Source organism: Nannobrachium achirus (genome assembly GCF_963921795.1).
Source record: "Nannobrachium achirus genome assembly, chromosome: 24".
Classification (NCBI taxonomy): domain Eukaryota; kingdom Metazoa; phylum Chordata; class Actinopteri; order Myctophiformes; family Myctophidae; genus Nannobrachium; species Nannobrachium achirus.
The window spans coordinates 22,670,701-22,689,312 of NC_137831.1; the positions used below are offsets into that span (position 1 = coordinate 22,670,701).

The window sequence follows — 18,612 nt, forward strand, 5'->3', positions numbered from 1 at the left end:
AGTACTCACATTTTTTACTTACCAGAATTGAAAATGTACTTGAGTAAAGTATACAAAGGTATTGGTATCAAAATGTACTTATAATTAAAGTACCAAAAGCAGAAAGTACTCATTATGCAGAGTGTCCCATTTCACAAGCTTGTAGATCTGCTATTTTCGGCCAAAGTTCTCCTCAGAATAGGGATGCGAGGGTTCAAGTCGTTTATTTATAAGAATGATCCTATCACACAAAGATTTGGAGGACCCCCTGTAGTAACTCTGAGGACCCCCTAAGGGTCCTATACGACCCACCAGTGCATGGGCTCAGGCTCTCAGGTGATCTAAAGCACATGTTCTTAACCAGTGGTCCGGGGACCACCAGTGGTCCTTGAGGGGGTTCCAGGTGGTCCCCTGCAGCTAAATAATGGAGAGTTGGTCACCAAATGGACCCTTGTAGATCTTTAATCCTTGTAAAATGAAACCCGTAAGAGTCCATTTGGTTTCAGTTTACACTCTCAAGAGTTTGTAAACCATCTGTGCTAGTAAGACGCCTCAGGGCGACAAGTGACCGGTCGCGCCATGTCTTGGCCGTCTGGCCAGTGATGTATATCGGACCAGTTCTCCATATATGGATATGAAGTCCTGTTAGATATATGGGCTTAATATTGATTAAAGCAGAAGTGCGCGCACGACTCCAATTCGTTTCAACAATACTCAACTTCTTACCGGGTGCACGGTCAGGAAACGTAACTTTACAAAGAAGATTCTCAAAGAGAACACCAGCACTCACGGAACGTCCTTTTAAGGCACTTTTTTTATTTTATAAGATTGGCATGGTAAGCTGCAGAGCAGCAACAAACGGACGTGTTTCGGCGTTAAGCCTTCATCAGCGTTGCTTAATATTGATGACATCAGGGATCTCCATATATGGGCATAGAGTGGTACCCATGACATCACAACATACAGGTACAATCCCTTTCCCCTGTTAGGGGAACCACAGTGTCAGGTGTTACACATACGGACAAGCTGTGCCGGTTCTGACAGTAAACTGCGACCTACGGTCGCAATTACTTAATTTACAAAAAGTCTACATGATTAAAAATGCTTTTTTTTTATGTTTGATCAACCACATCAATACAGCATGCATGGAATTCAAAATCTTATCTAACGCTAACGAAATATTCCAAGTTTTGGGTCTCATCATTATGAGATCTATAGCTCAAATGCCAAATAAATAATGCAGACCTTGATATGAAAAAGATTGAGAACCACTGATCTAAGGGCCCTGCCTGGACCCCACTTTGGAAACCATTGGTTTCACCGCTTGACTCACCACCACCAGTCACACATGCACTGTGCCACAATATTGGGGTCAAATGCCTGGCATGGTTTGTGTGAGCAGCGGCAGCAGGGCTAATAGAGGAAAGGTGAAGGACATGGGGACCTAAAAGCTCTCTAGTGACTCAGTCTGGTTGGAGTGGAAGTGGCAGCGTGGCCAGATTTTGCGAGAGATGTAAGCAACAAGGCTATGAAAACAAGCCGACAATAATAGTCATCTACGACATGTTTTGAGCTTGTAGATATGCTATTTTCTAATTAAAGAAAAGGGAGAATCACAAATCTAGTACGGGGGTCCCTGCCTGGCACAACATGTTTTCAGATGGGGATATGTGGACATTTACATTAATTTGGGGGTCCTTGACATGAAAATGTTTGAGAAGCACAGGTTTGAACAACACTAGGAACAAACAAGCCCATGAGTATTACAATTCTGAGTATTTGAAAATAGCCGATTTACAAGCTCACAATGTGTCGCGATGTGACGCATTGTGAGCTTGTAGATCTGTAATTTTCAACAGATTTAGGCCTATACATTTTATAGATATGAAAAATTGTGAAATGGGACATTCAAGAGTAGCCTACTTTTACTTTTGGTAGCCTACATTTTGATGCCAATACTTTTGTACTTTTGTTTTACTCAAGTAGGCCTACATGTCGACTCTTTTAACAGAGTATTTTCTACATTGCAAACATTGAGTACTTTTTCCACCACTGCAAACAAACTACCAATATTTACAAGCAACTTTACAGAAAAACATGGCCGAAGTCCCTTGTAATAAGCAGACATGGCAACACGGGCTGTGGAAATGAAGTTCATGGCAGGGCTTTACGCAGAGCGCTCGGATGTCACTCGCCTTGATCCCCGTCCCAGCCAGCATGCCACTGGACCACATATGAGTTCCACTGTCTGCGGGGCTTTTATATGATCCTTTCTTTTATTATAGTGATATTATATGGTCCGAGTGGAAGAATATGAGCCTGGAATAGCAGCTTAACCGGAGCACTGCAGCCTGTACGCGTAAAAGTTGTCCAGTTTGATGGCCGTGATGGCTTTGGAGTGCGCGTCGCTCGTGAAAGTGGGGCTTGTTTTGTTTGTTGCGGGTAAGTGAGTCTTTACTTTTACAATGAATTATTTAAATTGTATTCAGCGGTAAAAATGTCAAATTAGTTCACCATGTTGTTGGCCACAGGCTATATGAAATGAAATGCCCATTGATAGATATGGAAATGAATACTTTTACAGTAATACAAATCAAACCTGCCAGGGGCAATTTCGCGCGGGCTTGTGCGCACGGTAGCAGAGAAGCCACAGTGTAACATGAGTTATCAATCAACGAACAAATTCGAATCATAAATGATCGTGAACGTCCACAATTATTAACCAACAAGTTCATTTCTTGGTCTCTATCCTCTTCATCACTTCTCTTCTCTGACTGCAGAGAGGCATTATGCTGGCAACCAGGGACCCCCAAAAGAGAAGATTTGTGAATTATTATTATAAAATAAAATAAATTGATTAAAATAATTTGATTTTCTTTCAGACATTTTTTGAGATTTCTTTTTCCACAAATAGCAGATCTACAAACTCAAAACGCATGCATTTCCAAAGCTTGTGGGCTTGTAATTGTCTGTTTTTGAATACAAGTACAAAACAAGTAAAAAAAAAAAGGAAAAAAATAGCTGATGTGCAAGTTTAAAATGGTTAAACTGATGTTTATGCTATATTTTACTGGAACCCCCTCAAGGACCCATGGGGTCCCACTCCCAGGGTCACACTTTGAGAGAACCACAGTCCTAATGTAGGGCCAATCTAAACCCAAGTGCGCAATATTGTTAGAAGAATTAGAATTATTTTCTGGTTTTAGTATGATAAGTTCTGAATGAATGATTGAATGAAATCAATGAATGCCTTCAATAAAACGACATATTCCAAGTTGATCCCTGCATGGAATATAGATGACATGGATCATTGCAAAGCGTGGTTTAGTGTCTCAGTTAGCCATTTTAAAATCCACCATCACTAAATACGCCTAAATCCATCCTGTTTAAATGAGGTTCCCTTGCATGATGAGCTACAGCTATGGATAAACATGGATATCCATAAGTGGGTCTTGTCATATTTTGTCATAATCCATAAAGATGGATACGGAATGACATAATTGCATGTCACTGCATGACTTTCATCTCTGGCCCTGAAAGCAAGGCACGTAAGGCAGCACATGATGGATGATGGTACATTCATGAGCATGTTTCCATGTGATGTTCATCATCTGTGGTTCTCATATAACGACAAATGGTTTATTTAAAGGACGACTTCACCACTTTTCAACCTATCTCCATATCATTGGCCCTCACTATAATGTTCATGATAAATAAATAGCACAATGTTTTTCTGTGTCTCATTCTGTGTCTCATAGGAGGGCTGTGGGCAGTTCAGAAACCCATCTACCAGTGACACCATCGATGGGGAATTGTGGGCTCGCTGAAAGCGAGCACATGTATGTTATCTTCATTATTTATCTCAGTCAAGTTCTCCTCAAAATGACTTAATCTATCAGTCAAGTTCTCCTCAAAATGACATAATCTATTAGTCAAGTCTCCTCAAAATTAGCCTTAGCCAATGAGGTGCAGCCAAAGGGTAGATCTTTGTGCCCATACATGGTGATACATGCGAGCCCACACTGTTTCGTAGGAACAGTATTTCTAGTTCTATTTAATTGTTTGTTTAAAAAAATATATCTTCCTAACGATGATGTCACTGGTAGACAGGTTTTTGAACTGCCTACAGCCTCCTAAGAGACGCAGACTGAGAAGAATTTCTTTTTTGCAATTTTATCGTGAACAGTAGGACCAATTATATGACGATGCGACATGCGATGTGACCTCGCCCTAAAGGGCAAGGTCGCGCCAATTCTTGGCCATCTGGCCAGTGATGTACGGTATATCGGACCAGTTACCCCTGGTACCAGGTACCCCTGGTACCCATATATGGAGACCCCTGGTACCCATATATGGAGATCCATGCACTGTATATGGAGATATGCTGTGAGAGCCCAAACGTGCTTACTCAGTTATTTGTTATGTGAAAGTCTTATGATGTCTATGACATCTGACATCATACTGTACCCTTTATGCCCATACATGATGGAGATCCCTGTGTATAGAACCAGCCGTTAGTGTAGTATGTGGCCGATGTGGCCTCCGTATATGGGCATTCCCATATGAAGTCCTGATATGGGCTTAATATTGATGGCATCAGGGAACTCCATATATGGGCATGAAAGGGATTATGTTAGTGTGACATCACAGTGAAGCCAGAGCGTGATGTCAGAGCGACAAACCCATTATGTTAAGAGTGGTTCCCCTGACATCACAGTGATGTCAGAGCATGATGTCAGAGTGACAAATTTAAACAATGCCCAAATAATGTCTGTCTGACATGATGAAACAAGTGACCAACTTTGGAGATGACTGACATCACTGCCACCAATACCCAAATTTGGAGATGACATCACAGACTGGCCTGGACACGGAACACCATATATGGGCATAAAAGAGAGCTAGACAGATAAGAAATCTCCATTAGTGACCGACCGATATATCGGCCACCGATATGACCTTTTTGGCCATATCGGTATGCACCGATATGCGACCATATGCGACCATATGCACCGATATGCGACCGATATGACCGATATAACCGATATGCGACCGATATGACCGATATAACCGATATGCGACCGATATAACTTTTTTAGGGGCTAGTGAAAGTTACAAGTATGGTTTGTGCGATGTGAAATGTGATAATCACAGTAATCCTTAATCATATTCCAACATATTCAAGGGCTTTAGGAGAGAAATGAGACTCCAGTCCAGTTAGAGCACAGCAGATTGGAGGTCTGTGGCTCTTTAATAAAGACTAAAAGGCCTGTTTTATATATATGTATATATCGGTATCGTATCGGTATCGGTGATGGCTCCCCTCTCTAGAATCGGTATCGTATCGGATCACAAAAAAGTCTATCGGTCGGTCACTAATCTCCATAATAATGTATGGGCATGAAAGGGACACATATACTGTGCACACCCCCGGGCACATAAAAGCACTCATTATGCAGAATGTCCCATTTCAAGTTCTCTCCTCCGCCTTTCTGTGTGGAGTTAGGGTAGGTACCCTCACAAAAAAAAGATAGCATAAAAATAACACAAAAATACATATAATCAACAAATATAAAACACATGTACAGAAAGTGTGAAGTGTATACATAAGGTGCATGATTGCGACCGTCAGGGAGCAGTTTACTACCAAAACCTCCACCGTCCGTCCGTCCGTCCGTCCGTCCGTCCGTCCGTCCGTCCGTCGGTCACACGTCACACTTTTCCCCAACTCATAGATACGATGACATCACAGAGTCCACAGCTGATGATGTGGCGACATCACAGAGTGCACAGCTGATGATGTGGCGTGATGTCATACAATACACAAACAAGCCCTATATAAAGGGGCAATTCTCACCAGGGAAGAGAGCATTCCTCGACTCAGACCTTATCGCCAGGATCAACTAAGCTTATAGCTTATCATCACATCCAACCATCTTAAGATACTCAGCTAGTGGGGAATGCTCTCTTCCCTGGTGAGAATTGCCCCTTTATATAGGGCTTGTTTGTGTATTGTATGACATCACGCCACATCATCAGCTGTGGACTCTGTGATGTCATCGTATCTCCATATATGGCCATCTCCGTATATGGAGATATAAGTCGTCCATGCCCAAGTATGGGCTGGTGAGGTCAGACTTTGTGTGATGCGTAGGTTATCTCCATATATGGAGATTCAACATTCCAGGTGTAACTATGGCTGCCCGTATGACGTGAGAGGTGGAGGTTGTGGATTGGCAAGCAAGGAGTGTGTGTGCAAAGTTTGGCATGTGTATTGTATGACATCACGCCACATCATCAGCTGTGGACTCTGTGATGTCATCGTATCTCCATATATGGCCATCTCCGTATATGGAGATATAAGTCGTCCATGCCCAAGTATGGGCTGGTGAGGTCAGACTTTGTGTGATGCGTAGGTTATCTCCATATATGGAGATTCAACATTCCAGGTGTAACTATGGCTGCCCGTATGACGTGAGAGGTGGAGGTTGTGATATTTGTGGAGATAAGCGACCAACGGTCGCTTATCTCCCGATTAGGGAGTCTTACTGGTATATACTACCATAGGTGTGTGGTTAAAATAGCAGGTTGTTCTCCCGACACCAGAGTGTCAGTGATCTGACCTCATCCCTCTCACGTCATGCCGGCCCATCACTGTCCCATCACTGTCATGTCGTCAGCATACGTGATGATGACACTGGAGCTGCGCGTGGCCAATGCCGTAGAGAGGAGAGGAGGACTCAGCACACAGCCCAGATGGGCTCCTGTGTTGTTGAGGGTCAGAGCAGTGTTTGCCCGGGACTCAAACTAGTGAAAACTGCAGATCTACAAGCGCACAACACGTCGCTTCGTGCCGCGTTGTGAGCTTGTAGATCGGCTATTTTCACTATACTTCTTAAACATTTGTTGTTTTCTAATTTATGGAATTTCTTAGATTTTTCATTTATTTATTAATTCGATTACTTCTTTATATATTTTGTATTCATGAATGTAGCTTTTGGGGGAATGTTTTTTTTTGTTTTCATGTATAGAGGGTATGTGTGACATCATCATCATACCTGGAGGTTATGCAGGAAGTCAGGAACGCCTAATGAGTGTCAAAAAAATACTTTCTGTGCCTTGACAGCCCATACATCCAAACAGAAAAGTCCTATCTGATTGCATTAAACTACGTTAAACAACGTTAAACTCACTTTGCCACTCACTTTGCCACTCAATTTGCCATTAACTTTATGCATGTGCATACCCTCTGGCCTCTATTGACAAAATGTAGGAAACAAAAAATTAAGGGACCCATAAAAAGGTGTCCGCGACTCACAAATGGACCGCGACCCAGTGTTTTGGAGCCATTGGGTCAGAGGATTTGATTGTGATGTTGGAAGTCCACTATCCAGTCACTCACGCTCATGTTCAGGTGAAGGCCTAGCTCTCTGAGCTTTGTGCCGACTGTCGAGCTTGGCAGGAACTAATGTGTTTAATGCCAAGCTGTAACAGCATACGTTACAGGGAGGGCAGATGTAGCAACAAAGTAGGCGCAGGGCATCACCCGGCGCAAGAAGAGCACCCAACATCCATGCTATCAATCAGCACATAATCATCAATTCCATAAGGCATTTCTTTCCTATCTTTCACACGTTCATGCAGTCTTTTACCCTATGAACTCTACTTTTACAGTGTTGCTGGTGAATCATATTTTTCTATTGAAAATCTGATATTAGCCTATTGGTGAGCGACAAGGTTATACAAGTCAATATAAGTAATTTCCTCACTCACTCCTCGCTTTTGAAATAGCCCTTTAAGAAAGGTTTGCTGCAGAGGCAAAACGTTAGACAAATGCTTAGCCTTGAGATGCTCGGAGAGTGAAAAAACATACAGTAGCATTCCCCAGAGCGTTAATAGGTGCACTCCTTTTTTCACTCAAAACCAAATCTCTGCAAATCTCTTGTAGATCTGCTATTTTTGCCCAATGTTTTCCCCAGTATGGGGACACTGGGTTTCAAGATTCAAGATTATTTAATTCTGTCCCGAGGGAAATTTGTCTTGGACTTGCAGGCTGCTACATAACATACAAGACAAACAGAAAGACAACTAAAAAGAATAGTGCAAAACACACAAGTGCTGCCATACAGTTCAAGTGCATACATTACATTACATTAAATTACACTACATTATAGAGTCACCACACCCTGCTAACGTCCTGAGTTTAACCCATTTAGGCCTAGGGTTATTGACCGCTTTAACAATTGAAAAATAGCAGATATACAAGCCCACAGCGCGGCACCGAGTGCCGCGCTGCGAGCTTGTAGATCTGCTATTTTTGAAAAATCATGATATTTCTTTGCAAGTATTTGAATATATCCATTTAAAAGCGAACATTTGTAAATCAAATATTTGCTTCTGGGGGGTCCCTGGAACAACATATTTTGAGATGGGGGTCCGTGGCTAAATACCTGTAATTTTGGGGGTCCTTGACATGAAAAAGTTTGAGAACCACTGATTTAGAGGAAGGATTTAGAAGTCGGGTCAAAGATCGGGTCAAAGATATTCATAGACTTGCACACATTTTCACGATTTTTCAAAAATAGCAGATCTACAAGCTCGCAGCGCGGCACTCGGTGCCGCGCTGTGAGCTTGTATATCTGCTATTTTTCTAAGGTTAAAGCATACAATAGTGGTTAAAGTGGTTAAAATCTAACGCGACTCTGGCGCGTTCCAGGTATTTGAGAGTTAACAGAGTAACGGATATGGGAATATTATATAATAACGGATATAGGACAATGTAACGTCTGCCAGAGGGTAGCGGTTCATATTCTGAATACAGGACATGGGAGGGGTCGGCAATTACGATACTGGTGGTCTCTACTCTCTAGAGATTCCAGTGTTAGCAAGAGAGTGCAGACTCCTGTGTGTAGGTGTGTGTCCACCTACACAAATGAAAAACAAAAGGATTATTTATTGCTCCCTTTGTTTATTTGTTTCTTTGTGTTTGTGCTCTCTGGTTTTTCGGATGCTTTTAAATTAATGTTGTTTTTCTCTTTCATCCCCTCTAGTCCATGTTCTTCCGTTGGGGTCTGGCTGCCACATTGGTCTTTATGAGAGGATGATCAATGAGTACTGCCTTCCAACGTTCACGAAAGACATGGGCACTTTGGACCAAGGCCTGTGGTGCAGCTGGCCGGACACCCTGAAGTGAGTTAACTTACTATACATATACAAAAGTGTGACTGAGTTAAATGAGTGAATAAATGAATTAAGAAAGAAAGAAAGCAAAGTAAATGCGGAGAAGTTCATGAACTTGAATATAGAGAAACTAAGTAATCTTGTTTACATTTGGAGAGATTAAAACACAAACTAATCTATTGCTAAAGAGAAGTCCTGTGCGCTCCAGCAGAAGGTAGAAGGGCTCGCTCATCAAGGACAACTTGCATCAGAGAAGATATTGTAATACCTGGGCACTTCAGGAGAGACTACCCAAGTCAAACAGTCAGTCTGACTCTGAGGAGGACGAAAGTTGAAACGTCCATCACCCCTGCAATAGAAAAGGTGCAGACCAGTCGAATGTGTCAGGGGTTCAAAAAGGACTCAATTGCAGAATAGAATAGGACGAATGAAGCAAAGGCCGTCTTTGCATAGAAATATCCCGAACACAGAATAAAGGTCAAAGGAGGTCAGAAAGGCAAGCAAACAAGGCAGGCAAGGGCCATGCAGTAATCCAGCGAAACAGGCCAAACTTCAGGGAAGGGGAGTAGGGCAGGCCGTCAAAAACACACTGGGGTCAAGAGCACAACACAGGTTGCAGTTACAGGCTGGAAGACAAACAAGAGACAGCATTGGTCAATGGTCACTGGATCGCATGTCCGCAATTTGGCAGTCCTCGACGTGAACATATTTGAGAAACACTGAACAATGACTTGTAGCTTATTATGGTATGGTTGTCTATTCTGTTTCCACTGCAATAAAACAGAGAGACAGAGAGAAAAGAACAAAGGAAAGAGAGAGAGAGAAAGGGAAAGACATGGAGACAGATTGAGAGAAAGACCTCAGAGGAAAGAGAGAAAAAGAGATGGTGCGCTACTAAAACAAAATCTTTGCTTCAGTATATGGTTTTGGAGTGTGTGTGTGTGTGTGTGTGTGTGTGTGTGTGTGTGTGTGTGTGTGTGTGTGTGTGTGTGTGTGTGTGTGCGTGCGTGCGTGCGTGCGTGCGTGCGTGCGTGCGTGCGTGCGTGCGTGCGTGCGTGCTTCAAAGTGTGTGTCTGGCCTTGTGCATGCGTTGACACCTATGAATGACATGAACATGACATTTCCAATCCAGTGCTGTTGCTTTCTTCCTTGGTACATTGTGGCAACCAGAAACACTGATGGGATGGCTGGGCTGTTGAACATCCTCACATTCTCCTCCTGTGCTTCTCACACAAAAAAAGATCCTCATCGTTGGAAACAGCCTACTACTTCCTAACGGTGTTCATGTCTGGGTTGGATTTACAGGGGGGGGGAAGCCATTTTTCTGTTTTTAATATCCCTCGTCATTCATCTTTATGGCCGGTGGGCAGGGCAGGAATTTCATGGAGGCCATGGCCGCCGTTGCCCCTCAGTTTGGCCTTGTGCCCCTAAAACAATAGCATGACCTGAGGCCACAGTGGCCTTAATGCCCCAGCTGACTATACCACTTTCTCCTCTGTCTCTTTCTTGTCAATATGTAGACAGTAGACACTGGTGTCTCTTTCTTGTCATGTAGACACCAGTGTCTTTTGTTGAGATTCTGAAATCTTAACTCCCCCGATCCCCATCTTTAAACCAATCCAGTGACTTTGATTGGTGCAGGGCAGAGCATGGATCAGATTGTAAATACCATCATTTATCTATTTCACTGCAGATTAGGTTATCATCCCTAAACCTTAAATTCAAGAAATTATTTCAATCTTGTTTTATTTGATGGCCTTCCTGCCCTGGCATTTGGCCTTTATGCCCTCAGAAAATGGACAACACCAAAGGCCAAGTGGCCTTGCCCCTAAAATGACCATATTCCAGGCATGCCGGTGGGGGATATATTTTATCCTTGTTTCTGATCAGACTGAATTAAATACATGCATTTTCTTTGGGGAAATGTAGACTTGATATGTTTGATATTTATATTTAGTCACAATTTAACAATTTAATAAAAAAGAAAATGCACATGAAACAATTTGACCCTGGCAGCCCCATTTTGGGCAAAAAGAAACATCTAAATGTTTGGTTGACTGAATATTTTATTAAACAGAAATGCAAAACAGTACAGTCAAAACACTTTGCCTAAAAGGATTGTTTAAATGTTGTTATTTATAGTAAAATGGTAAATGGTGCATTTATATAGTGCCTTTATCTAAGGTGCTTTACAGAGATTGTGCATTACATTCACCCGTTCACACACACGGATGGTGGAGGAAACCATGCAAGGTACCAACCAGCTCATCAGGAGCAACTAGGGGTTCAGAGTCTTACTCAAGGACACTTCGACAGTAACTCTGGAGGAGCCCGGGATCGAACTGGGAGCTTTCGGTTACCAAGCGGCCACTCTACCCCTGAGCCACTGCCACGGTGTGTGGGTCATAGCAGCATGACCCACACACTGTCTAGACTTGCACAATAGGAACAACTTTATTTAAGAAACGTTTCGGTCAATAGACCTTCTTCAGGCATCTCTAAGGTCAAAGGTTTATTGACCGGAACGTTGCCTAAATAAAGTTGATCTTGTTGTGCAGACGTGTTGACGGTGTGCGGGTCATTTATTTGATTCTATACGTCTGAACCTACGCACCTGTCTCTGAGCTGATCACGTGTGCACAAGACGTGGTTGTTTCCTGTCATTTATAGTAGACAGACAAGCTCACAACATGTCACTCATAACGCTTTGTGAGCTACGACATAGTATAGAGCTTAAAGTGGTTATGAAAATACCCCCACCTCCTGTATGTTTGTTTTTAGAAACCAAAAACCCTGTTTGTCTGTCAAAAACTAAACAAACACAAAACATCAAAAAACGTCATCTTGTCATGCATCTCATCCAACCAATGGAGTGATAGAGTGACAGCCCCCATATCGTCGTTGTCGGGTGAAAACCTTGTATGTCCAAAACCGTTTGTTTTGCATTTATCATTTTAAAAGGTGCCATGGCATTGGTCCGAAGGTTCATTAGTCCGAAGGTTCATTAGTCCGAAGGTTCATTAGTCCGAATGTGTTAAGAATACTATGCCTAACTCTAACCCTAACCTCAGTAACCCTAACTAAATTCTGACTAATGAACCTTCGGACTAATGAACCTTCGGACTTATGGGCAGTCCCCTTTTAAAAATGATTTAAACTAGTGAAAACAGACGATCTACAAGCACACAACGCTTCGCGGTAGATCGGCTGTTTTCACTACTTTTGTGCGACGGCCTTGTATACTGAAGCAGGGCTTTACTTTGCGAAAAAACATACACATTTGAAACTTGGGAGATACGAGTTTTCCATCCGACAACGACGATATGCAGCTGTACACGTCGACCATCCCAAGTATCTGCAGCCTTGTTGGTATGCGTCTCCATTTCTCCTGCCCCCTTCCACCTAACGGTTATATTTAGCTGCGTTAAGCCTGCCGGTAATTCTAGCTGCTTCTTTGACTTTTTGTATTTATGTATTCCCCCCTTCCAGTCCCCACTACTACCAGCAGCCCCCCACCACATGTCCCTGTGGAGGCTGTGGTCCGCTCTCAGAAAGGACACTTAAAAGGCAAAACTGTGAGAGACCTTGTCCGTGGGAGGAGTACGGGGGCCGCTCTCCATTCAGACATGCTGCCATTCCGACATTGACTTCTAATATAATCGTCTGAGTAGCGGCACTTCCATAGAGGTTTAGGGTTAGGTATATATATATATATCTATATATATATATATATATATATATAGGTATTTTCAAAAGATTTTTATACTTTTGAAAACTTGAAATGGTATATTCTGCACAATGGGTACTTTCTACTTTTGGTACTTTAAGCTAGATGCAGAATAAATACACGCGCTCCTTGTCAGCAGTAGCAATCCATGTTGTATTCCGTTCCGTGGGAGAACTGTTGCTATAGTGAGAATCAAAACAAGCTCCCCAACCGGAAGAAGAGCACGGAGATTCTCCCAGACCGGGGAATTCCTCCACATCACCGCCCCTTTTTCTCATCCTGCCAGAGTCAAATGAAAAGGAACAAAACAGAGAGGGCGCTGTTTTTCCCTTTTCTTTGACGATGGCTAGTTACTTTCCACCACTGGCTCTCAGTCTGAACTCTCAGGCTTCCTACAAACAGTCATACAGTGTATCCTCTTCGTGTCCTTTGAGGATGAGGGGGGGGGGGGGGGGGGGTGTCGTCCAATTCATTCTCTATGGAAGTCACATGGTTTCATGTCCCTTCCAAGCCTCTTGACCAAGAGACAAGAAGATTCAAGCCAAGAGGCTTGGAAGAGACATGAAACCATGTGACTTCCATAGAGAATGAATTGGACGACACCCTCCCGCCCTCATTCTCAAAGGACACGGAGAGGATATATCACTCTTTAGTGTGAATGCGGCCTCAGAATGCCTATATAGTGTACATATGGAATTGCCTGGAGCAAGTATATTACAAAGGTTTGCAAGACCACAGTCATGGTGAAAGAGAGCACCTTACAAGGGCAGATAGTGCTGCTTTGTGAGTTCCAACTAAAGGGTCACAGATTAGATCTTTACTGGTTTTAAAATAGCATTGGTCATCTCCAAAGGAGAAATCTGACCCTCTCGTTTCTATTCCTTTGAGTCAGAGAGTTAATCACTCTATTATGTACTTGGACCATATTTTTCTCTCTACACCAAATGTTTTTGCCCCCACAATAGCTGTCCTGCAAGCTCACAATGCATCTCAGCACACTGTGAGAGGCGGTCGCACAAATGACTTGAGTAATGTTTTATAAAACGAGTCAACTTGATTTTATAATCCCTTCTGAAGTGATTCTAAATTTTATCCACTAAACTGCATTGTCAGTCGTCACCACAGTGTTGATTTTGACAGCAAAGTTTGATTTAGTTTTAGTCACGTTTTAGTCTTCTGAATTTAGTCAACTAAATATCATACGATTTTAGTCGACTAAATCTACAGTTAACTCATTGATCGCAACCCCCGATAGTCCCGAGAAAATCCCTATGTAGCTCACTGCCTGTCTTCTCTTACCTTTCAACGTGGGCGCGAGAGTATCCATCGTGCACGATCGGACCCCAACCATGCATTGTGCGCGTTTACGTTGTCCACAGCTTCAAAACAAAAACAAAACTGTGAAAAACTGGACAATCTGTTCAGGAACTGGCTACTGTGTTGTATAACCAGTGTGTGAACCATCCCATGGCTCGGAAGGACGAAATCTGCTTCCGGTTGCCATGGTAATAGTGCAGCGATCAAATGGGTCCGTGAAGAAACTGTTCCGAGAGGTTTAGTTCTGCTTTTTTTAGTTCCGGGGGCGATAACATTTTTTCTTTTTAATTAAAGCTTATTAAATTCTCAGGTTTATCGGCCTGGCAGGGAGCTACATAGACAGAGTTATTTTTGGCAGTAAGTGAGTTTTAATATTGTTTACTAAAATGTATTTTGGTAGGCCTTGGTGGCATATTAATTGCTGATTTTACAATTCGTTGCAAGTTGAAAATAGCTGATCTACAAGCTGTGACGTGTTGTGAGCTTGTAGATCTGCTATTTTCAAAGCGCAACACCCGAGCGTAACCAAACATAAAATTACTTGTCTTTTAGTTCTACTGGATGTTCTCCACTAGTCCCTCCCTAACGTTTTAGTCTAGTTTTTATTTGTTGACGAAATTGTCAATATATTTAGTCTTAGTTTTTGTCATCATAGCTTAGTTTTATTTAGTTCTTAGTTTTCGAAGATATTTGGTCATAGTTTTAGTCGACGAAATCAACACTATTTCACCAGTGTATTTACTAGTAATATAATTTTTTGCTGTTGTCAATATCTTTTGTAAAGCACATTCACATTTCATATGGTTGCTGTCGGTCAGGCAAAAACCTCATATCTCCAGGCTTCAGCTTTTAATGTTAATATTTTGTATGTATTCAAATGTATCCTGTGGGTCCATTTGGTTCCATTTGCACACTCTCAGAGTTACAGACCTGTTATGGTCATTCGGGGCTAGCTCTTTATGTGTTTCTGGTATTATTATTCGCTCATTTTGTATGTCTGTGGCACAGGGATGTGCTGGCCATTTGGAAAAGCGGGACAACTCCCGAACGGCCGGTTCATTCCCGGCCTGTTGAGGCCGGCCATTAGGAAAAAAAATTAAATAAAATGTCGGCCTTCGTTCCATTTTGGGGGCTGGGCGGCCAACAAAGTAAATCGTTACTGTCGGGCAGAAACCTCGTAAGTTTCAAATGTATACATTTTTTCACAAAGCAAAGCCCTGCTTCATCATACAAGGCCGTTGCACAAAAGTAGTGAAAACAGCAGATCTACAAGCACACAACTTGTAGATCGGCTGTTTTCACTAGTTTAAATCATTTTTAAAATGATAAATACAAAACAAACGGTTTTGGACATACAAGGTTTCCACCCGACAACGACGAAATATAACTCATGTACAGTAATTGGCCCACTGGCTTGTCACTTGTCATGATCTGAAATGGCAAATCTTTGAGTAGCAGCAGCGCTATAGAGAGATTTCTCTCTATAGCGCGCAATGAGGGCTTCTCCAACTCTTTTTCCCGGGCTGAATCAAGGGCCCAGCATGTCCCTGCTGTGGCAAAAATTTTATTTTTACTAAAATGTCCACCACAAGCCAGCATGGCGATGGCCCCTGAACTGTAATGATGGTAATTATTATGCTTTTGTTCATTGTCGCCCCCCCCCTGTAGGCCATATGAGGAACTGACCAACTGCACTTACGTGGTGGCCCTGGGGATGGACTGCTTCTGGCCCAATCACATCATCGACCACTTCTTCATGGACCTCCACCGGCTCTACTTCCACCGCTGTGCCCTGACCGGGCGGCTGCTCCACGACCCGCCAATCAGCATCCTCGGCCCGTTCATCGCGGTGCCAGTGCTGGTCACGCTGCTCGTGACTGCCCTGGTGGTGTGGAGGAGTAAACGCACCGAGGGAGTTCTATAGCGGCGTAGTTCTCAAACTGTTCTCTGTTTAATGGAACCAAACGGACATGTAAGGGGTCCATTTGGTCCCATTTGTACACTCTCAGAGTTACAGACCTGTAAGGGGTCCATTTGGTTTCTAAATATCAATAATTGAAGCTCAGTATGTAGCCTGTTCGCTCCGTTCCACGATTTGTTTTGTCTCTCCGCATCACAGCCTGGAAATGATTCAGTTGACTCGTATTTCTGAACGTCCGTTGTGACGTAGCGAGGTCGTTGTTGATTGGGTGTTGTTCCAACAAATCAGAGTAGGGTTAGGGTAGCTACACGTCATCAGCCAGCCAATACACACTGGTGTATTTGTCCCTCCCCGCACCACATACCAATCGGAAGCCATTGTTGGATTCCACCGAGTTCTATATCCCACCTCCCCTTGGAGATACGGTAGGGGTCTTTCCGGACTGTGATGCGCAGAGACAAAACAAATCGCGGAACGGAGCGAACAGGCTGGCACCCAGGCTACTCAGTATGTGCTCCTTTCCGACGTCCAAACCTTTCTCCGGGAATGGAGGTGATACAACTACAAATTGGCGGTCTCAAAATGTTTTCTTGGAACTCGCACACCTCCATGTCCAAACTCTCTGAAAAATAGTTCAGAAAGCCTGTCCGAACCGAAACCTTTTTCCAACGTCGGAAGGAGCATGTATTGCCTAATTGCCCTTAAGTTAAAGGACCCCCTGGAACCCCCCCAAGGCCCTTGGGGGTCCCCGGACAACCTGTAAAGATACATTTAGTTCCATTTGTATACTCTCAGAGGTATAGACCTTTTGGTTTTATCAATAATGTAGCTGGGGGCCCTCTGGAACCCCCTCAAGGACCCCTGGGGGCCCACGGACCCCACTTTGACAACCATTGTTCTAGTACAGACAGACTGCTATATTTTGAATATGGACTCCTAGAGGATGTTTTTTTAAATGCCTAATCAGATGTGTGGATTATTTTAGTATATGTTATAGTTTTATATAATAATTAGGGCTGGGATGCGATTAAAATCTTTTATCTAATTAATTACAGGCTCTGTGATTAATTAATCGCAATTAATCGCATTTTAATCGCACATTGATATTTGACCTGAGAAGCATTTTTTTTCAAGTAAAAACACATTTTGTTGTACTAGTGAATCAACAAGTGAGTTTTTTAAATCTAAATGTCGCATCCACTGGGCCAAGCAAAGCGCTCTGATTGGCTACTTCTCCCTTTGCGTTTGTTGTCTCTTCTTGGTTGGTGCATCGCTATGATCGGTATGCCCGAAACTGAAGGTTATGTGGTGCAAAAACTAAGTGCGATTAAAATGCGTTAATTTTTTTAATCGCGTTAATTTTCTGTAATTAATTAATCGCAATTAATCAGTTAAAGTCCCAGCCTTAATAATAATATATGTTTTTCCATTAAATTGTGCCAAAAAATGTATATTACGCTACACCAGTGGTTCCTACACTTTTATCCTTGGAGCCCCCTCTTGCTGAGGTATGAGTGTGCGACTGTGCGCACACACACGCATGTTTCTTAGACATGTTTTAATTCAACAATGTTATTACTGTATTTCACGACAATTGTACTTATGGGAGTTACAGTAGCTATGTTAAAGTTACAGGGTATAACAGATAACGTATGATGTGTTAGACTAATATCACATTGAGAATGAGGACGCACACAGGCATGGCCTCACGCCCTCCTTTTGATCATTGGCGGTTCCCAAGGGGAGCATGGACCCCAGGTTGGGAAACTACCTGGGGTATCTAGCCATACATTATAACTCCTGTAGAGAACCCTTATTTTGAAGACGTTTTTCCCTCTACAAGAGTTATAACGGCAAGCGGGGACGCCCTGGCAGGCAGAGCCCTTCTGTCCATTTTCTGCTCCAAACATGTACAAATGCAATACTCACCGCATTGAAACTGTTTTCTACCGACCCGCCAAATATGTTAGTCCATGTTTCCAATAAAGAAGTGTTTACTCAAACTTGTCAGCAAGGGCGTCCCTGCTCGCCGTTATAACTCTTGTAGAGACACGTCTTCAAAATAAAAGTTCTCTACAGGAGTTATAATTCATGGCTATGGGGTATCTACAGTAGAGTGTGTATCTACATATAGAAGATGTTGTGTGACAGCATGACATAAATATTTACACGGAAAACCTACACATTGTTCTTGATTTTTTTTTCCATCCTTCACCTCACTGCCCTTAGAACATAGCATTTGTACATTCAAAACCTTGAAAAGAGTCAAAACACAAGCACACAGGCACACAGTATGCAACAGCACCCTCCAGTGGACAGCCCGTGTATGGGTTTGTGTTTGTAAAGAGAGTTCAAACAAGCAGATAAAAGTCAATCGATGTTTAATGTTCACAGCGAAGGGAAGAGGCGCACAGACAGAGAAACGTGAAACACACTGTCTTTGTTATCTGCCTCTGGTAGGAGACCACATGAAAACTGTTACAAGAAG

At 42.7% G+C, this 18,612-nt stretch overlaps 1 protein-coding gene across 1 annotated transcript; it reads left to right on the forward strand.

Moving 5' to 3' along the window:
* Positions 1–2,194: 2,194 nt before the first annotated feature.
* Positions 2,195–18,079, forward strand: LOC308280565 (receptor activity-modifying protein 1-like). The gene is made up of 3 exons (XM_080720891.1): positions 2,195–2,421; positions 9,030–9,168; positions 15,872–18,079. Exons 1-3 carry the CDS (start codon positions 2,358–2,360, stop codon positions 16,125–16,127), a joined length of 459 nt encoding a protein of 152 aa, XP_080577017.1. The 5' UTR covers positions 2,195–2,357; the 3' UTR covers positions 16,128–18,079.
* Positions 18,080–18,612: the final 533 nt, after the last annotated feature.

Coding starts and splice junctions, on each gene's coding strand:
- LOC308280565 (XM_080720891.1), top strand. CDS start 2,358: ATGGCCGTGATGGCTTTGGAGTGCGCGTCGCTCGTGAAAGTGGGGCTT. Junction 2,422..9,029: donor GCTTGTTTTGTTTGTTGCGG/GTAAGTGAGTCT, acceptor CATCCCCTCTAG/TCCATGTTCTTCCGTTGGGG. Junction 9,169..15,871: donor AGCTGGCCGGACACCCTGAA/GTGAGTTAACTT, acceptor CCCCCCCTGTAG/GCCATATGAGGAACTGACCA.